Consider the following 21,240-nt stretch of genomic DNA (forward strand, 5'->3'; position numbering starts at 1 on the left):
GGGCCTCTCACTGCCGTGGCCTCCCCCGCTGCGGAGCACAGGCTCTGGACGCGCAGGCTCAGCGGCCATGGCTCACGGGCCCAGCCGCTCCACGGCATGCGGGATGCTCCCGGACCGGGGCACGAACCCGCGTCCCCTGCATCGGCAGGCAGACTCCCAACCACTGCGCCACCAGGGAAGCCACCGCTCATTTTTAAGATGCAGATTTTAATACCATTTTAACATCTCTGAAATTGAGGTGCATCTTAGTGTAATTACCAGTGGTTTCCTCTCTGTGCGGCACCTCAAATAACTGCATCTCGTAATTACCGGCACATTAGATTTGATAAAAGACACTGTGTCACATCGTGTCATTTCTCAGCTCTAAACCCCCTTCTCATTTCATGCAGCGGAAAAGCCAGAGTCCTCACCATGCCCTACACAGTCCTGCCTGTCAGGACCTGGTTACCCTCTGACCCCCTCCGTGTCTCCCCCTCTCACCCCATTCCAGCCTCCCTGGCATCCTTGTGTCCCTCCAGCTCCCTGGGCGCTCCTGCCTCACTCGTCCTGCTTCAGGTCTTTATCCTGAAGCCACCTTCACCTTGAGGCCTCCTCTGACCGTGCTTTTAAAACTGCAGTGCCTCCCTCCCCCCAGCACTCCAGTGTCTGCCTTAGGTGTTGACTTTTCCACCGGCCCTACCTCTAAACCCACCCCTTTTATAGGAGCATGTACCGGGCATGCACTGCCTATTGGTTCCTTTTCCCTTTCTCTCCTTAGTAAATGAAAATTTGAAACAAAGAGTAAACATATGGGAAACCACAGAATAACCTGGTAGCAATGAACAGGGTCAGTGCTCTAGCCCACGGAAGCAGCTTTTTGCGTCAGAATTTAAACATTCATGAACCTGCGTTCGATAACGTTGAAGAGGGTGGTGTGACCATTGCAGGCACCATCTGATCCTATGATCTCCGTCCTCTTGATCGGCTTTGGATCCCGTTGCTAGTTTTATCTGCCTTCTCAAAACGCACACCAAAGACCCCCATGTTCTTAGTGACGATGTTAATTTACCTTTTAGAGAATCTACACTGTGTAGAATTTTCTGGTTTCCCAAGCTCTTTGACAGGTTATTGTAGACCCCTCACAAGAGGAGTCAGAGACTGACTTAAAGGAAAAGTTCTGAGTCACACAGTGTGATTTTGTGAGATTAAGTATGTGCTATGAATCTCAAGGCCCAGAGAACTGAAGTCTGGGCTGCTTACTCACACCCAGACTCTGTGCTTTGTCCCTGTTCTGCATACAGCATGGCCATCTCCAGAAAAGAGCTACATGTGTGGGAAAGTAAGAGTCTCACCTTAGTGACTGAGCCCTTGGTGTAACATAGTCCAGCTGCATGTTTCTAGGTGCACGTTTCTCCCTGTGATGCGAGATAGTCAGGGAGGAGCAGATGCGGCTAGAAAAGATTTGAGCTTTGGGGACAGACAGACTTAGACTTGAGCCTCTGCTCCACCAAAAAGCTGTGTGGCCTTGGACCTCACGGGATTTTCACAGATAAAGCCACACTGAAGATGAGCTAACATCCAAAGTTACAAAACACACAAGCAACAATCCACCATAAGTGAGAGCCAGCATGTACAGTAAGCACCAAGTTTAGACCACAACGAGCGCCGAGGAATTCAGGTGAAGGGACTGTTAGAGAGCGCTTCTAAAGGAAGTATGTTTAAAACAATAAAACAATAACAGGAGGAATTACTAGCATAAAAACAAGACATGATGTAAAAAGATGACAGATAAAAAACCCGTAGTTTATGAATGAAAATTACAGTCATGAAAACAGAAATTTAATGGATGAGTTAAACAGCAGATCAGATTATGGTTGAAGACACAGCGTGTAAACTAGGAGATAAAGGTGAGAAAGTGGTCCAGAATATGACACAGAGAGCTAAAGAGATGGAAGATATGAGAGGTTAGGAGACATGGGAACAGAATAAGAAAGTCCTGGAGGGACTTCCTTAGTCTTCTAAGAATCCTAGAAGGAGAGAATGAAGGAGAGAGAAAATTCAAAGTGATAACAGATAAGAAATTTTCAGAAGTGCTGACTGTCATGAATTCTAAGGTAAAAGAAATGTTGATTAACTTAAGATTTCTGGAGGTGGGAATGTACATTAAAAATTTTAAACCACTGAAGAAATAGAAACAGAATAGGTAACTTTCAAAGCAGTAGAGGAGAACAGTAATAGCATAAAGATCCCCTTCAGAATAAAAGCTACAGGGAGCCTAAAAGATCCCCTTCAGTATATAAGCTACAGGGTGCCTAAAAATAAATCTGACCAATGTTTATAAGAGCTTAACGGAGAAGTTTATAAAATGTTGTTGAAAGGATAAAGCAAGGATTGAGAGAAAGGCCTTGTTTTTGTATAGGACAACTCAATTTTGGAAAAACAGTGATTCTCTACAAATTAATCTGTAAATTCAATCCAATTAGAAGAAAATCTAAAAAAAGCTGTTTTCCCAAACTTGATAAACTGATCCTAAAATTCATATGTAAAGAAAAGCAACCTAAAATTCATATGTAAAGAAAAGCAACTTCCCTGGTGGCGCAGTGGTCGAGAGTCCGCCTGCCGATGCAGGGGACACGGATTCGTGCCCCGGTCCGGGAAGATCCCACATGCCGCGGAGCGGCTGAGCCCGTGGGCCATGGCCGCTGAGCCTGCATGTCCGGAGCCTGTGCTCCGCAACGGGAGAGGCCACAACAGTGAGAGGCCCACGTACCGCAAAAAAAAAAAAAAGCAACCAAGCATAGTTAAAACAGTTTTGTACAAAAGAATATGGAAGACTTGCCCTAGCAGCTATGAAGTCTTCCTATAAACTACAGGAATTAAAGCAGTGAGGTATTTATATAGAAATAAACAGACAGATCCACGGAATAAAAGAAGAAGCCTGGAATGAAATTCATATATATATGGAAACTACATCAGACAAGGTGGCATGACAGACCCATCATAAAAAGATAAATTATCTAATAAATGGTGCTAGGACAATTAGTATCAATTTATCCAGAGAAAATTAGAGCCCTTCCTCATGCCACAGAATATACGTATTAAATGCCTTAAGATGTACATGCAAATAGGAAACATTTTTAAACTTTAGCCGAAAATATAAGAGAAAAATTTAATTAAATCAAGGGAGAAAGGGATTTTTAAAAAATAAGAAACAAAAAATATGATCCAACAAAGCAATGATGGATGAAATGAACTTGAGTTGACCCCTGTCCCTCTGTCCTGGGGTTTAGGTGTGGATGGAGGGGGGATTTTTTAAAAAATCCCTTAAGAAAGGGATTTAAAAAAAATTAGAAACTAAAGGTATGATCCAACAAAGCAATGATGGATGAAATGAACTTGAGTTGACCCCTGTCCCTCTGTCCTGGGGTTTAGGTGTGGCTGGAGGAGCACACACTGTCCACTGTGCTGCAGACACACCTGCGGGATGACCAGGACAGCATCATCCACCGAGTCTTGGGCCAACTTGGCGGCCTCAGTGAAGAGTGAGTACAGCTTTCCGGAGGGTGGAGGCCTGTGTCCTGTGTGATACTCCATGCTAACCTCAGTGTCCTCATCTGTAAGGTTAACTGTACCCCGGCCTCCCTTACAGTGTGACCTTGAGACCACATTGAGAATATAAATGTGAAATAGAGTGATAGCAGAGTGCCGCGGATGAAAGCTCGGAGTCAGAATTGATGTGGGCACATGACTTACTGGATATTTTACATGTCTATATATTTTCAACCCCATGAGATACTAGTTTTGGTTTCTGCAGTGAGTATTCATTTAGATTTACCCTTTCCGTTGCTCTTGATTGTTTCCTGTATCATTAAGTTTCCATCTAGGAGTATTTTCTTTGGCATGCAGGTTCTCATCATTTTAGATTTGCTGGTGACAAATTCTCTTAGGTTTTGTTTGTCTGAAAATGTCTATCTCATCTTCATTTTTGAGGAATGTTTTCATTGGGTATAGAATCCTAGTCCGGTTGTTTTTTTTTAAATACTTTTAAAGGTAATATTTTGTCTTCTGATTTCAATTGTTTCTGGTTGCTTTTAAGATTTTCTTTTGTTCTTTGGTTTTCATCAGTTTATTATAATATGCCTAAACATGGATGTGTTTTCTTGTGAATCTCTTGTTTTAAATAAATCTGTAGTGCTTCTTGAACCTGTGATTTGCTATATTCCATCAGTTTTTGAAAATTCTGAGCCTCTATCTCTTTAAATATTCCTTCTGCCTATTCTGTCCCTATTTTTCCTGGGGCTGCAGTTACACATTTATTAGATTATTCTCACCTTACGTCCTTTGCCTCTTAGAAGCTATTCTGTATTTTTGTTCCCTGTGGTTCAGTCTAGACACTTATTTTGAACTATCTTCCAGTTCACGCTCTCTTCAGCTGTGTCTTATCTGCTGTTAAACCCATGTACTGAATTCTTAATGTTGGTTACTATGTTTTCAGTTCTAAAATTTCCATTTTATTTTTGTCATAGTTTCCAGTTATCTGCTAAAGTTCATCTTATCATTTAATTTCCTAAACATGTTCATCATAGCTGATTATTCTAATGTCCAATATCTTGTGGGTATGTTTCTATTATCCATTTTTTTCTCTTTATTTTTGGTCACTTCTTATCTGTTTGCAAGCCTGGTTATTTTTACTGAATGCTGGACAGTGTTATTAAAAATTGTAGAGATAATTTGAGACTTTGAATGATGGGATCTTCCTCCAGAGAGGACTTATCTTACTTCTAGCAGGGATTTCAGAAAGTGACAAATCAACCACTCCATTTGTGAATTTAGCTGATTCAAAATTAGGTCTTTACAAGGGATGATTCCTTATTCTTAGGATGAGGGCCCCAGGCTGGAAGCCTGGAGTGTTTGCCAGGTCTCTTCTCCTTGGTAAACTGACCGACAGTGCCTCGTTCAACTTCTCAGGCTGTCAGAAAATACCTCAAGTTATAAAGCCAAATGTCGAGACTGCTGGGTAGACCGAGGTTTTCTACTTGACTCATTGGGATAGGAACTCAAAAATAGCTCATGATTTCAGTTTTGGATGTGTTAATTTTGAGAGCTATTATGTAAGAAATTTGAGTGGATATGTACTGAAGGCAGCTGCATATATGCACCTGAAACTTGGGGCAGAACGTGATAAAGTTAAAAAGATTAGTAAAAGAACAGTTAGCTGAACATAACCCAGGTCAGCACCGCGTCTAAGGGGATGCGCAGCAGGGGATGGGATAATTCCAACCTACTACCTCTGTGAAGGCTCCCTGTGGGGCATGACTATTGGGGGCATTTCTTGGTGGGTCAGTGTATTAGGATTCTCCAGAGAAACAGAACCTATAGATACAGATATAGATATACAGAGAGAAGCTGAGATGTCCCAAGACCTGCAGCTGACAAGCTGGAGACTCAGGAGAACCAATATGTAGTTTCAGTCCCAAGTCCAAAGGCCTAAGAACCAGGAGGGCTAATGGTGTAAGAGCCGGTCTGAAGGAAACAGTCTCAAGACCCAGGAAAAGCCAGTGTTTCAGTTTGAGTCCAAAACGAGAAACCTATATCCCACTCAAGGCCTTCAGGCAGGAGGAGTTCCCTCTTACTCATGGGTAAGTCAGCTTTTTCCTCTCTTCAGACCCTCAACTGATTGGATGAGGCCCACCCACATTAGGGAGGACAGTCTGCTTTACACAGTCTACCAATTCAAATGTTAACCTCATACAGAAACACACTCACAGAAGTTCTCAGAATGATGTTTGATCACATGTCCAGGCACCCCATGGCCCAGTCAAGCTGTCACATAACATTAACCAGTCACACTCAGTGGAGCCAAGAGTATTGACCCCTCAGCCCGGCACCCACTTTCTCCAAAGGTCCACGCAGTGCATCCTGCAGGGGCATGACCTGCTCTTACGCTCAGCTCTCCGGAGGCTGGCTCTCCGCAGCAGCGCCATCACCACCCTGACCCAGATGAGACTGTCAGGGAAGAAGAGCCTTCTCCAGGAGTTGCGCGAACAGCACGCCCTGGAGCAGGACTCCTCCCAGTGTCTGGACGAGCATCAGTGGCAGCTTCTCAGAGCCTTGGTAAGACTGTGTGCGTCAGCCCCCTGCCCCGTAGACAGGAGTGCTGCTTCCTCAGCTTCCAGGTTCCAGCCCGGTTTAGGCAGAACCCCAATCCTGCCCCAGCATCGTTGTGGGGTCAGGACAATGGCAGCCCCCACTGTAGTGGTGCACCCAGTATGCCCAAAGTTTCTGGTGTACATTATACTAAAAACGCACGTGAAATCAGAGCACGGATAGGTACAGTCGTCATCGGGCGTTGGGAGAAAAGGGCTCTGTAGTCTGTTTTAAGGTTTTAACAAATCAATAGAAAGACTTTGTACATTGTGGGACTGGGATTTAAACCCAAGCAAGCTGACTCCAAGTCTCCTGTAGCCACTGAGCTATAGGAGCAGCTGATGTTTTCTGACCCCTTCGTGAGGGACAAGCTCACAGTCTCTTTTGCTCGGCCCAGGAGGGCTTGGTGGGAAGGAGGCAGGACTTACTGCCCTACCTCTGATTCCCCCACCTCCTTCTCCAGCTCTTATTCCTTCAGGGAAAGGAATCCCCATAGGCCTCGTGTTGGCCTCCACGATGTCCCAGACTACTCGCGGACTCAGACGTAACTTTAGAACCCGCTCTGCTGGGGGACTTATAGAAAGTTACTTAGCCTCTCTGAGCCTCTGTGTCCTCATCGCTGCTAGTGTTCAGGCCTCACGGTGTTGGGGATGAATGAGGAAGTGCTTGTATATGTGTGAAGCCACAGATGGCACTGGGCACGTGGTTGGCGCTCAATAAACGCCTTGGGGGCTCATCAAGTGCGTATAGAGGTCCCCACTTTCCACCCCTTCTCCATCCCTTCTCTAACCTTCCTGGGACCCCGGGCAGGGCCGACCGTACATCCTGGTCCTGGCTCTGACCGGAGCATCTGTGCAGGGCAGCAGTGGGGCTCCAACCTCTCCCCGCCCGTCCTTTTCAGGAGGCGCGCGTCCTGGAGGAGGCTGGCCGGCTGGAGGAGGAGACGCAACAGACACGGCTGCAGCTTCGGCAGCAGCTCCTGGCCGAGGCCCAGGAAGTCGGGCAGCTCCTACAGCAGTACACAGAGCGGGCCATCGGGCAGACGCTGCTGGGCCACGCGCGGAACATGGCCTCCAAAAGCCGGGCCAAGGACAGGGATGACTTCAAGGTGCGAGGCCACCCCAGCCCCAGGGAGCCCGAGGCACAGGAGACTTCGGGCTGGGGGGGTGGGGCAGGGGCGGACAAGAGGCAGGATTTGGGTAGAGCAGCAGCCGGGGCCTGCCCAGGGGCTTCTGGCCTCGCAGGGCTGACCTGGCTCCCTGAACCTCCTTTTCCTCACCCGTAAGAGGGAAGGCCTCCCCCGTGGAGCAGTGAGGACTTGTGCCTGCTGCCTGGCCCCGTGTCGCACCGTTCTGAGCCCTGGCTCCGTCCTTGCAGCAGCTCTGAGAGGGACGCGGTTTCACTCAGAGCCGCCCCGCCCAGCTGGTCAGTGGCTGACGCAGGATTCAAACCGAAGCCCCTCTCCCAGGGAGAGACATGGACACTCCCTGCCTCTGGCCGCCTCTGCGGAGACCTGAGGGTTGGTGGTGTTGGCCCTGACAGCTGAGCAATGCAGCTAAAATCAGTCTGACTTGAGTAAGCAGTAGTTTACTCCTTGTACTGACGGTGATGACAAACCGCAGGTGTGCAAACAGCCATAGTAAGAAGTGACGTGAGCGTTGCCCTTCTACGTCTGCAGGAGGGCTTTGCCTGCCTCGTCTCACTGGGCTCTCACCACAGCCCTTGCACGGAAAGGATGATTTTTCTTTCCATCATTCGGTTGGGAAGACTGAGGCTTATCATTGGGCGAAAGACATGTTTAAAGCCTCCCAGCCTCAGTGAGCGGCTGGGACCGGAGGCTGGCCTTGCCCTGCATGACCGGTGCGTATGCTCGGCTTCCCCTTGGCTGCCTCCTCACTTGAGCCATAAGAAAAGGCAAGGCACCCCGTGTATTGCAGACCACGGCAGACAGAGTCCATGGCCGGCACCCACGGGAGGTGGCGCAGATCTGCGGCTGGCAGCAGACCCATGTCAAGATATGCCAGGACGCTTGCGGGCACCTCCCATGAGTCCTTTCATTTACGTAAAGTCACACATCTGCACAGTAAAGAGGTTGGACCCACATTTCTGAGACACCCCTTGTCGTTCTAAATCTCTCACGTCTGCAGCACGTGATCCAGACGTCAGGGCTAGCGATGCTGGATGGGTCTCTTCCTTCCCCTAAAATTCTATGACGCTGACCTAATCAACGGTCATTACAGGAAAACAGCATGAAATATGAGTGTGGCATATTTTGTCCTCACCTTCCCCAAGGGACTCTGATTCAGAATTAGATGATGATGAACACCCCTCCCCACCCACAGTACACACACGCACCAGAAAGAACATGGGCTCAGTATCTGGAAGGATGTTCATTTCACAGGGCTCCTTGGCCCCAGGCCCTGCGGCAGGTGCTGGGATAGAGAGTAGCCAGGTGGCAGCATTCCTGCCTTCAAGGAGCTTACGATCTACTGGGGGAGGGCACGCTAACCCTTGAGAAGTTTTGCAGAAACTGAGACAAGAGGCAGTGCCTGAGGGGGATCGAGAGAGGGCTGAAAAGTTGGAGCTACTCAAGCAAATGTGTTTGCTGATTCGAATGGTACACCAGCTGGAAAAACTAACGAGGAGGAGAGAATGGTGGAGGCCCTGGAGAGGGGTGGAGGGGTGGGATGCAGAGGGGGTAGACACCACTTCCCTGTGGCAGGAAGACAGACGGACAGAAGGCGTGATGTGCAGGTGGGTTTGCTGACTAGAGAGGGGAGAAGAGGGACTTCCTGTCTTCTGCCTTCCATGTGCTAAATGAAATTCAAGGAAGGCCACTGGCCGTCAGTGGGAGCTCCTGAGCAGAAGTGCAAGGCCAGAGCCCAGAGTCCTCGTGGGGGGGTGGAATCAGATGTAGATGTCCGACAGAGAGGGAGAGAGAACCGGCCACAGTAAGGGAGGAGCAGGGCCCGGGAGTGAGAAGGTGGGCTCTCACCTGCTCTGCCCCCTGAGCTGCAACCCTCCTCACCTCCACAGCTTCCGTCCACACCTGCAAATCAGGGAACGTTTCTTAGGCCTTGGAACATAACCAATCACTCAACAATAATAAATGGGTATTTTTTTCTTGCCCAAAGCTTGGAACCATTCAATAAATGCTGAGATGGGGGCTCTGGAACCTGACTTTTGCCCATTATCTTATGAAGTAAAAGACGGTGATTTTGCCTGTGCACAACCGACATGTCCCCGATGATGGGACATCTCAGCATTTCCTTTCTGTTCTGCTTTGGGTCTGAAGGTATATCATTGAGGAATGCATGTAACTGCAAGGGACAAAAATAAATAGAAGTTACTGAGCTCACGTAATAAGAAATGTGGAAATAGGTGGTTCCAGGCTGGCACAGAGGCTCTGTGATAGGACCAAGGACCAGACTCTCTCTTTCTGATCCATCATTCTTGGTGTTGGTTGGTTGCCTCATAGTCTCAAAATGGCCACTGCCACTCCAGACATCAAGTTTGCATTCTAGGCAGGAAGAGGGAAACAGCAAAGTCTTTCACCCCCACCAAGGCTTTGCCTTAATGTTCGGAAGGGGTTGGCCCTCAGCAGACTTTCCCTACTATTTCATCTCATTGACCAGAACTGGGTCATACAGTCAGTCTCAGACCATCCCTGACAAAGGAAAATAAGATGATCGAAACTGGTTTAAACCAGCCACGCACTGTCTGCCTGCTCCTGACCAGCCAAGGTTGGCAGTGGGTGGAATATGGGAGCCAGGACCATGTCGGCCATGGCTGGCTCCACGTGTGCCCTCTGCCGAGAATTGTCCCTCCTGCCCACAGAGAACACTGATGGAGGCGGCTGTGGAAAGCGTCTACGTGACCAGCGCTGGTGTCGGCCGGCTCGTGCACGCGTATTACCAGCAGATCAGGAGGGCCATGCAGGACCACGAGGAAAGAAAGCTGCATCACCTGGAGACCCTACAGGGTATAGCACCCTTCCACTGGGAAGCCCTGCCAACAACGAGCCAAACATGCTCTTAGTTGGGGACAGGGCAAGATGTCAGGTTTTTCAAATTTTATCTTGGGAGATTTAATTTTTTAAATGTTTTATGTATTTATTTATCTCCTGCTCTGTCCCCAAAAGGCTTTTGAAAAAGCACTTAAAGAAACATATCCATACAGTACAGTAGGAATTTTTTTTAAAGTAGGCTAATCAGAGCAAGGACAGGACAGTGAGGTGGAGTTGGGGCTACGCCATCATCTGGGACATATGTCATCAGATCCCTACTTAGAGATGACATGGGTTTGGCTCTGGACGTCCTGGTGGCCAAAGAGATAGAAATTTCCTCAAGTAAAGCTGTCACAGTGTCCATAAGAAAAGGCTAGTGGGGGCTTCCCTGGTGGCGCAGTGGTTGAGAGTCCGCCTACCGATGCAAGGGACACGGGTTCGTGCCCCGGTCTGGGAGGATCCCACATGCCGCGGAGCGGCTGGGCCCGTGAGCCATGGCCGCTGAGCCTGCGCATCCGGAGCCTGTGCTCCGCAATGGGAGAGGCCGCAACAGTGAGAGGCCCGCGTGACGCAAAAAAAAAAGAAAAGAAAAAAGAAAAGGCTAGTGGCTCATAAATGTGCCTGAGGCCCAGACAGTTTTCCCCTGTGGGCTCTTGTAAGAGGCCACCCAGGGTTTGGAATGGACAAGATCCCCAAGGCCAGCAAGAACGGTGGTGTAGTAACAGACAAAATCCAGTTCCTTAAAGCCTGTTCTTGTAACATCCCTCCCTGCATCCAGGGCTTCAGAACAAAGTAGAATCCCATGTTCTCTGATGGATGCTTCCTGGACGGTCCAAGATCCCTAGAGGAAGGACAGGCAGCGGGTCCTGGGGGCAGGTCTCCTGTGAATATTATGTTTCTCAATAAGTTCAGCTGCCACCTTTCTCTTCCCCTCACCCTGGGGAATGTGAGCCCTACATTCAGATAAAATCTGGGACACGCCCAGAAATCTACCAGCTGGCTACAGATCCTTCCTGATGTTTTTCCAAAGTGAGGGTTGGTCTCCTTCAGCAGGAGACAGAAGAGAATGATCGCCTCTGCAGAACGTTCAGGGACCAGGGTGCTCACATCCCCTCTCTAGGCCTCGGTTTCTGCATCTGCAGGGCTACGGTTGGGCTCCCCCTTCATACGTCCTCTCACTATAACTATGGTCCAATAAATAGGCAGTTAATTCAGGTGGTAGTAGGAATCCAGTAGAAAATAATTTTAGGCTTCATCACCTGTTTCAAAATATACCATTGTTTTAAATTAAAAAAAAAAAAAAGAAGAAGCAGGTTCTGATATGCAGACCAATGCACCTCAGACTCAGAGGCTAAACCTCCCAGCTCCTTGGAAAGCACCCAGTTCAGCACCCATGTCTGTAAGGCTAACTGCACCCCTACAGCTCTGAATGGGGTTTGAATGGTTTTTCCTTCCTGGTGTGGATTTTTATCCATTTGTGGTGGCCCTTTAGTGTTAACTCTTTCCTATTCGGCTCCCCTTTCTCCTGATACTTACAAGAAAGCCGGGCCTGAGCAGTTGCAGGGAGAGCCGGGGCGCTGCCCTCCCGGGTTCGCAGGGTGTGATGGAGGCTGCAGTACCCTCACGCACACCAAGTCCTTCCCAGGGTTAACTGTGGCGCTGGTAGAGGCACACCTGAGAGCACGTGTGACCTGCTGATCCCTGCACCTCAGCGCCCGGGCCAGACCTGGCAGTGTCAGTCCTTCAGACATGCACCCTGACCGTTGTGTGTATGTGAAATGCTCTAGGTGAGAGAATGGAACATTTCAAGCTGCGGAAAAAGCAGGAACTCGGTGATCCTTCGTCAGGGGCCGAGGTAGCGGGTGGAGCTCAGGAAGCCTCCGGAGCTGTGCACCAGAGGTGAGGCCTCACTGCTGTCTGCGGGTCCCCACGCGGGCCATCCCGGCCTCTGGGCGTCGCACGTGTCTCTCGGCACTGACCTTACACTCAGTGCAAGTGACGCTGACACTCTCGGCAGCTGACCTCCCGCACGTTTGCCTGTGGACCCGGGTCTCCTCTGCCTCCCCCGCTGCGTGGAAGCCCATGAGCCCCTGTCTGGCTGTCCCTTCTACGCACGGCCCCTGCAAGGGACCTGGCACAAGGGCACAAGTTAGGGTGTGGCGGGAGCTTCCTTTTCAGGTCTGAGTGGTCTTCACAGCACTGAACTGGCACCTCCTCTCTGATCCATGCTGAGGGTTCCCCCAGAAGCAGACCCTGATCCAAGGACCTGGGGGGCGGGTGAGCCCAGGAAGCACAGGGAGGGAGCAGGGGAATGAGGACGAAGGCTGTTTGCCATAACAAGGACCCACCGCCAGTCACACGCTGTGTTATCTCAGGGATCCAGAGGTCAGAAGTCGGGCGGGTGCCGCAGGTTTCTCTGGGCCTCACAGGCCGAAATCAAGGTGTTGCTGGCCAGGCTCTCATCGGAGGCTCTGGAATCTTCCACGCTTCTTCAGGTGTCGGCAGAATCCAGTTCCTTGTAGAATGGAGGTCCCATTTCCTTGTGGCTACCGGCTGGCCGACATCCCATTGGCCACTCTCTGGTCTTTGCACGTGGCCCCTGCATCTCAGAGCATTAAGTCCTGCCTACACTTGGAATCTCTTCTGCTGCATCTCTCTGACCCCAGCTGGGGAAGCTTCTCGGCTTTTATGGGCTCTGGTGATTAAGACCCACCAAGATAATCTCCAAATTTAAATCAGTAACCTTAATCACGCCTATGAAGTCCCGATTGCCATGTAACATAACATCTTCACACATTCCAGGGATGAGGGCATGGACACCTTTGGGGGCCGCTGAGCAGCCTACCACATGGGAGAAAAGCCAGTAAGGCCTGTGATGATGAGGGGTTTCCGTGGCAACTGAGGCCCAGCCCTGGTCTGGACCTCCTGAGAGATTGTGCAGAACTCAACTTCCAATTACGCCAGCAAGGGGCAAGGAAAATAGGGGATTTGTCTACCAACCCCCTTCCACATTGGTTGAGGGTCTGTCCTGGAGGTGTTAACTCTCCAGCCTTCCCAGGCATCCCTGAGCTGGCCAAGCCCCCCGCCCCCTTCATGGCCGGAGGAAGCCCTGGTACCTGGTCGCAGGTGCTTGTAAGATGCCGTTGGTGCGTGCGGGAACTGTCCACTGAAGGGCAGCCGGCCACCAGGTGGGCTGAGGAGATGTGGGCTCCGCACCGACAAGTCCATGTAAGCACATACTTAGGTCCTGGGCTAGGCACGGGGGACAGCGCCTCCCACCCAAGTGCTCACAGCCTGCAGGGAGGGACGGACAAGTAAAGAGATGGCAGTAAGTTGGTGCAGGCACTGTGATGAGGGGAGGGGGCACTGCAGATCCACAGCAGGGGCAGGGGTCCCTTTTCTGAGGAGAGGCATCCCGCCGGCTGGAAGCAGCAGCAGGACCACCGCTCTGCAGGGTAAAGGCGAGCAGGTCCATGCCATGCCATGAGTAAATCCCAGCCCTCATCTCATGCTCATTTAGCAAACAGGAACCACAGCGTCCCCTGGGTCAGAGTGAGTCCAGCATCCCCTCCGTAAATCCTCTGGCCATTAACAGCGGTCAGTAAATGCCCTGCCATTGGGTCGAGGCTGGGGCTTGCTCTGACTGTCGCATATCCATCAAACTACAGTCCAGCGGTTCTCAGATCTGGGGGACATCCGTCTCACTTGGCTTTCTGCTGAACATGCAGGGCCGCCCCACACCTGGAGATCCAGACTCAGGGACTTTGAGGGAGGCCCAGGCATCTAATTGCTGACACACTCCCTCCCTCCAGGGATTCTGACGGCTGTGGTGCAAGGGCTCCACTTTGACCCCAGTGACCCAAGACGAGGGGCCTTGGCCACCGCCTGGTCCAGCCCTGCTGGGTTTATGGAAAATAAAAGCAAAGCCCAGTGCGGGTGTGGGTGCATGACCCAGTCTCACTGATTTACAGGCTCATACATGGCCGTTGATGCCCTTCCCTCCATGCCCATCTCATTGAGTTCATAAGTGCAGTTTCTAGTGGAAGTCAGCCAGAGCTCCTAGGGACAGAGCAGTGTGGTGATGACAGGTATTGACTGTAAAAAACGAGATGTCAATAAGCACAATTCTCAGATGGTAAATTTCAAACTGCATCTCTGGCAAGGGGTGGGATTGTGAGTGAGCTTGCCTAGGGATACCAGGTGACGCGGTGGCGACCCCTCCCGTCAGCCACATAGTGGCTGGGTCCCTTCACGCCCCGAGCCCCAGGTTCCCCATCTGTAAAATGGGGTTGCAGTAACACCTATGTCATGGATGTATAACTGTGCAGAATGAGCCACGCAGACGCTCACACACAGGCCAGCACGTGGCCAGGGTGCTGATGTCCATCATTGCCGTCAGCACTGTCATTGCCGAGCCATCGGGCACTGCACAGTGCAATGGGAACTTCAAATAGTTCTGGAATCAGAACTCTTTCAGAATGGATTTTTTTTTTTTAATGTTCATTTCCATAGTCAAATCTGAGTCCAAACACAAAAAGTCTATGAACTTACGCGTCTAACTGGGTGACTCAGATCCCACAGCCAGGCCTGCAGTCAGGCCGTTTCCTCCCTCCAGGACGTGCCAGGGGTCAGCAGTCCTGCTCCCAAGCTTGGGCACCACCTGGCTGTCCCAGCACAGCCTCTGTCCTCTGTGGGCTTTCTTGCCCGGGGCCCTTGTTGCTCCCCTCCTGGCTTAGAGCTGTGGCCTCTGACCAGAATGCTGCTCATCCTCCCTGCTTCCCGTGCTGCAACCAGGGCATCGCAGAAAACACGAGGCAGCCCATGTCTCAGATGCTCCTGGACCCTCGTGTGGCTCCCCAGGCCTCGAGCGTGAAGCCCTGCCCCTAACCCGGGCACACAGGCCCTTCCTGGGCAGGCCTGTCACTTCCCTGCATTCCCAAGAGCCAGGTTCATGGGGGAGCAGACAAGCCAGCAGGATGATAGTCGAGAGTGGCCAGGACTGGTGACAGAGCGGGTCTGGGGAGGAGGCTGCTCACAGAAAGAAGCCACCCAGCTTCTGTAGTGAGCTGAACGGGGCCCGCAGAAGATATGTCCATGTCCCTAACCCCTGAACCTATGCATGTGACCTTATTTAGAAAAAGGTCTTTGCAGATGTCATTTATGTAAAAGATCTTGAGATGAGGACATTACCCTGGGTTATCCCAGCGGGTCCTAAATCCAATGGCAAGGGAAACAGAGGGACATTTGACCACACACAGAGAAGATGATGTGACGACAGAGGCAGAGATTAGAGTGACACAGCCACAAGCCAAGGGGTGCCAGTGGCCATCAGAAGAGGCAAGGAACATGTTCACCTCTAGAACCTCCAGAGGAAGGACGGCCCTGTCAACTCTTTGACTGAAGATTTCTGGGATCTTCTGTGAGAGGACAGATTTCTGTTTTTTTAAGCCCCCTAGTTTGTGGTCATTTGTTAGAGCAGTCCCAGGAAAGTAATGCATCCTCCTTGAGGGTGTGAGAGAGAACCACACTGCAGAGCACTGACCTCAGCCGTATCACAGTTATTTGTTCAATATCTATCTCCCTCCCCAGCTCAAAGTGGGGCCCCATGAGGGCAGAGGCTATGAGTCTCTTATTCACAACTGTGTCTTCAAAACCCAGCATAGCACCTGGAAGCCCAGAAATACTTTTATGAATAAAGGAATGAGTGAATAGATGGATGGATGACGGATGATGGGGTCTTGTAGGATGAATAGGAGTTTGCCAGACAAAGACAACGAAGAGGGGAAAGGCATTACTGGTAGAAGGAAGAATAGAAGCAAAAGCAGGTGGAATTTTGTGCCTTCAGATATACTCCATGGACACCTGCCTATTGATGCTAAAAGTGACTTCTGCCTTCAGGTCTAGAAAGTCAGCCCCTTTCAGAAAATCAACCACAAGATTGAAAGGAAGAAGGCAGAGAACGATTACAGAAACAGAGTGGGTGGTATTGAATGTTCCTGTTTGCTGAGGACTAGAGGAAGGTCAGCCAAGGAGGGGAGGGTATTCAAAGCAGGAGGGGAGGGGTCTCTGCTGCTGAAAGGGAGGTGGGGTCTCTCTCCAGGTCAGGGACCCTGCTTCAGCCCCAGCTCTGTCCTCTGCCACTAGCAGTAATGAGGCTGCTGTATGCCGGGTTTCTCAGACTCTGCATCCTAGGAAACGAGCCTTCTGTTTTACAAGGGAGGAGCTAGGGCAATTCTGAGATTTTAAATAAAGACAGGTGCTATCAGGTGACCATCTCCCTGCTCCCTGCCACACCCTGGGGTTAAAATGATTTTCTCATATGAAGATGCCACTTGCAGCCCAGCCGCTTTGCAGCTGTGGGACCTCAGGGTTGCCCCCGGCCCTCTGAGCTTCTCCCGAGCTTTTCTCCTCCCTGTCCTGCTGATGTCACCAAGCCACCCTGAAGATCAAGTGAAAGATGTATGTGTGAGACTGTAAACTCTCAAGTGTTAATCAGGTGGCATCTGCTTTTCGGATGAGTCAGCCGCTGGTGGAGGGACTCGAGCTGTGTCCACGGGGCATGTGGCCGCAGTAAATCGTGCCCGCGATGGCCATTCTTCTGGCTCCAAGGGCTCAAGGATGGCTATCGGTCACTAGTTCCCACGACTCAGCAGGCCTTGGGGAAAGGTTCGTGCTGGGTCTGACGAACCTGCCGGAAGGGCAGCGCTGACGGCCTTCGTTCCTTCCCCCAGGATGTTGGCGCAGCAGAAAAAGTTCCTGGCCCAGTTCACGGCACACCAGCGGACCCGCCAGGACGCGTGGAAGCAGAGCGCGAGGGTCATGGACCATCTGGAAGCCCAGCTTGAGACCCAGCTACAGGTACAGCTTCTGAAAACGGGCCTTTGCGAAGTGGGCAGTGGTTTACAGGGGAGTGGAAATAGTAAAAGGCTAAGCTCACGATCACAGGTCAGCACTGGAGCCTTTGTGAGGACCACACGCCCTGCTCGGGACCCCCCTCAGCCCCCGCTAGTCTCACAGGCCAAGGACACATCAGCCTCGCTGCTCAACTGTGAACGTTGATTCCCCCGGGACTGCAGCACCCAGCTCCGGGCCAGGCCCCGACCACTCATCAGTTCTGTCTGTTGAGCTGAAAGGAATGAGCGTCTCCCTGTGTGTGAATCGCCACCATGTGGGCCTCTTGGTGTCACGGCAAACATCGGTATCATTCAGGCAGTGCTGCTGTGAATAAGGTTTGCACTTTACCTAGAACATACAGGAAGCTCAGCTTTCGTGATATCCCGTGGATATCTCATCCCAGAAAGATCTCATCAGCGTGAGATTATAAGGTGCGGCTTTAAAGCAAAGTGGCTGCCTGTAAAAAAATCAAATATTCCAGAATGGCAGTGCTGGCCGGAGTGTTGGCGCCATCTGTGCGTTCGCCGCCAGTGTGGCGGTGACATCTGAGACGACGATGAGAAAGATGTTAATGGTGGTTAACGTCTGTTCCCTGAGGGTCTCTTGTAGACAGTCACTGAGCAGAGAGCTTTACATCCACCACCTAAAGTCCTACTCCGACAGCCAAGGTGCGGGTTACACCCAGTCTCCCATTTACAGATGAGGAAACTGAGGCCCCGAGAGGTAAGTCACCTCCCAGTGCCCCACAGTTAATAAGCCACGGAATCCGGGTCTGGCTGTTAATCAACGGTGTTGGCAGTTAAGGACTCAGACTCGAGTCAGGCAGGGGTGCGCTTGATCCTGGTTCTGCCGCCCTCACCGAGCCCCTCGCGTCTCAGTGTTCTCATCTGTAAAGTGGGATCCGTGGCTGGTGCGAGTGGGGATGGATGGTTAGCTCCCCCCACATCACACGTGCGTCTGCCTGCTCCTGGCGTTTCTGGATGCCTCTTGGAGAGTCCTCCTCCACGTGGGGACGCGGTCCTGTCCCCACTCTCAGAGCGCCCCCTCGTGCTGACGGAAGGCCATGTAGAGGCGGAGCAGGGCAGAGGCAGGCCCAGCTGACCCCCTCTCTCTGCATCCAGGAAGCTGAGCAGAGCTTCATCTCAGAGTTGGCGGCGTTGGCCCGGGTGCCCCTTGCCGAAAGCAAACCGTTTTCCAATAAGCATGGGCTGTCAGGTGAGTCATAGAAGGCGATGCCCTGCAGGCTCTCTGGGCTGGGAGTATAGGTTCTAGCACCGGGTCTATCACTAACTGGCGTGTGGCCCCAGGCACCGCACTTACCCTCTCTGGGCTTCAGTGTCCTGTCTGTAGATGGGCAGCTAGGCTAGGATGCCCCTGTGTCCCTGGCCCTTCAAAATACAATAATTCCGAGTCCTGGGTCTGCTGCTCAGTAGCTGACGCTCATCTCTGACTCTGTTTCCCCATCTGTAAAGTGGGGATAATTAGCCCTCCTCCTTTGGCCAGCAGAACTTCAGGGACATCATAGAGTGTTGTAGCCTCTAACGGGATAGCAAGGGGAAAGTGTGTAAAGTCACGGAGGGCTATTAAAATAAAAGCTATGGTACTGGAACTGTGTTCTATGTTCTTAACTGCTTCGGAAGGGAAGGCTGCCAGTCCGCTGGGTGTGGCAGAAACACGACAGGAGCCTGGCCGACTGAGTTTGAATCCTAGCCCTGCCACCTTTCAGCCTTGTGGGCTTGGGATAGCTCTCACCCCCCGCGAGGTCTCAGTCTCCTCACAAGTTAAACGGGTCTAAGAGCAGTAGATACCGAGCGCATACTCGGCCCCCAGAGGTACTCAAACAATGCTGGGGTGGCGTGAGGCCAACAGATGCTGTCACCTACCCAGAGTCACAGAGCCAGTTTCTGGGTTCACGTGTCTCCTGCAGAGAAACCCCTAAGGACCAAAAGGAAGAAGCCGGCACCCCGGGACAGAGGGGACTTTGGGGGGCCCAAGGACGACGACCCTGCCTCAGGGGGCCCCTCCCTCAGGATCGCACAGGTACACTGGGGCCCTTGTTGATCACCTAAATCTGGGCAGGAAATCCAGCGCCTCTCAGAGGCGTTGACTCGGGTCCGAGAAATGATGGGTGATAATGGGAAGTGTTGGTATTACTGTTACTGCTTTTATTAGTGTCCCATTTGGCCGGGTCAGCCACGACCCACCCCCCCAGCCCGTCAGCATCCAGCCTGAACAGCTGGCAATCAAAGGCCTCGACAGGGCGCTGCCAGCTACAGATGCTTCCGGATTTGTGGTAGGGTGGATCCATCCTGGGGTGCCTCAGTTGTCTGAGCATGGGTCGGACCTCCCACCAAAGAGAGGGAAACTGGGGGTTTCTTTTGTTTCTTAACAGCCCATGTCAAAATGCAGATTGTTTTGATGGCCTGTCACCGCCTTTTCATGGGATCAGATTGGACGCATTGTTATTGCATCTAGACAGACCTGGAATCAAAGTTCTGACCAACTGCCTTTCTTCCATATTTTAAGCAGCAAAGGCTGAGCCAGCAAGAAAGTGAGGTTGGTGACGGTGAGAATTCCAAGAAGATGCTAAAGAGAAGAAGCAATCCATAGCTTAAGCCTGGTCGGGGGGACGGAACCTGAAGACCCTGTCTGCATGCCACCTGCCTCTCCCCCAGGCAGTGAGGAGGGACTGGCCACCCCAGGGTGGGGGACAGTGGGGTCTCCCCTCTGCCCACAGGCTTGCTGTGCAGGGATGGAGAATGGGTATCAAAGTCCCAGAAAAAGGCCTAAAAGAGCAGGGCGGACCCTACCGCCTGTGAAGATGATACCCATCCCCACCCCTGTGTTGGAAACGTGTCTGGTCCAGTTCTTCAGTGTCGCCTTGGCTTCGAGATGTGGCTCTGTTCCTTGGGAAGCTCCCTCCTTCCCGGCTCCCACCCCCCGTGTCCCGATGTCACCCCGAACCTGCGTTCCGCGAGCGCTAAGTGGTCTCATTCCTGCCCTGGGGGCCCTCTGCTCGCCAGCCTCCCGGTGGAGTTCCGCCTATAATAAAGGGATCACCAGGTGTTGCTGGTGTTTTCTGGATCTGAGGCCTTTTCTCCTCCGTTCCCATCACCCCCGCTCTCTCTGTCCCCTGCACCGTGGGCACTGGCCAACATGGACTCTCATCAGGACCCATTCCCTTCTTTGGTTCAGCCAGCAGCGACGGCCTGGTCTCAGTGAGGGCATCTGAGGAGTCTCAGGCCCCCATGACATAGACCATGGAATCCCTGGCCGGCAGGCCTATCCTCACCCACCCTGGGGACCTAAGGACCCACAGATAGATGACACCTGCGTTAGGGTCTTCTGTTGGAGGAGACAGTTAAAGCGCTAGGAAGGAGGCCCTGCCCAGGAGGACTTACCCTGGGAGGGATGAGTTCTGCCAGACAGCAGCCCTCCCCTAAGGAGAAATGCTTCTCCCAGTGGATGCTGAGAATATCCAGCTTTCAGACCAGCCAGTGCCTTTCCCACCCGGAAAGAAAATTGCCCTTTTCATCGAAATCAGGGATTCTCAGTCTTGGCACTGTGGATATGGGGAGTGAGAAAATCTCTTTTTTAGGGGGTGGGGCTGACCTGCAGCATCCCTGGCCTCTTCCCACCAGGTGCTGGAAGCACTCCCCAGTTGTGTCAACCAAAAATGTCTCCAAACATTGCCAGATGTTCCCTTGGGGGCATCACCCACTGATGTAAGTCAGAGCATGCTGACCCCGGGGCAAGTCTGGGATGGAGAGTACAGGGTTTCCACAAATTCCCAGGACAGAGTGGGCTCCAGGTTATAGAAGCTTCTGTCTCAGGGATTTTCTGGACCATTTGTGGTCTGAATTTTTATTTCTTACAACCTAGATTAGTCTCTCTTATTCAGGAAAGCGAGGTTCCTTAACAAAAGAAGTAATCCATACTAGTTACATGGTTTGTTAAGGATACTAACCGTCGGAGATCCTCAAATCCTGACTGGTCACCAGGCGAATTTCCAAAGTTAGCCAACAGCCCCCTCTAGTGGCTAAATAAAATATTTCCTTATTCCGCAGAGTCTTGTAAGCAGTTTTGACTTCCTTCCTGCAATATTTTGAGAACCTGTTTTATATAGCAATTGCTTTTGTCACATGGGTCCTGTGCACAGAGGCATTCTGAAGGCAGATGCCTCCTATGCTGGTAACGTCTGAGTTGGTGACGTG

General features: G+C 51.4%; 1 protein-coding gene across 7 annotated transcripts in view; it reads left to right on the forward strand.

Annotated features, from left to right (window-relative positions):
* EVC (EvC ciliary complex subunit 1) overlaps positions 1 to 20,110 on the forward strand; it is an 83,341-nt gene extending 63,231 nt beyond the window's left edge. For 4 of the 7 annotated variants that reach the window (XM_024741798.1, XM_024741804.1, XM_024741802.1 and 1 more), the window contains 10 exons: positions 3,412 to 3,521; positions 5,883 to 6,093; positions 7,028 to 7,234; positions 9,964 to 10,108; positions 11,920 to 12,031; positions 16,864 to 16,990; positions 17,636 to 17,749; positions 18,148 to 18,241; positions 18,954 to 19,066; positions 19,553 to 20,110. In XM_024741798.1, coding sequence (XP_024597566.1) covers positions 3,412 to 3,521; positions 5,883 to 6,093; positions 7,028 to 7,234; positions 9,964 to 10,108; positions 11,920 to 12,031; positions 16,864 to 16,990; positions 17,636 to 17,749; positions 18,148 to 18,241; positions 18,954 to 19,066; positions 19,553 to 19,636 — 1,317 coding nt within the window. In that variant the 3' untranslated portion in view covers positions 19,637 to 20,110. The remainder of the gene's footprint in view (positions 1 to 3,411; positions 3,522 to 5,882; positions 6,094 to 7,027; positions 7,235 to 9,963; positions 10,109 to 11,919; positions 12,032 to 16,863; positions 16,991 to 17,635; positions 17,750 to 18,147; positions 18,242 to 18,953; positions 19,067 to 19,552) is intronic. The other 3 variants (XM_024741799.1, XM_024741800.1, XM_024741801.1) reach the window with 3 other exon arrangements.
* Positions 20,111 to 21,240: the final 1,130 nt, after the last annotated feature.

The sequence above is a fragment of the Neophocaena asiaeorientalis genome, unplaced genomic scaffold (assembly GCF_003031525.2).
Source record: "Neophocaena asiaeorientalis asiaeorientalis breed wild unplaced genomic scaffold, Neophocaena_asiaeorientalis_V1.1 scaffold218, whole genome shotgun sequence".
Lineage (NCBI taxonomy): Eukaryota > Metazoa > Chordata > Mammalia > Artiodactyla > Phocoenidae > Neophocaena > Neophocaena asiaeorientalis.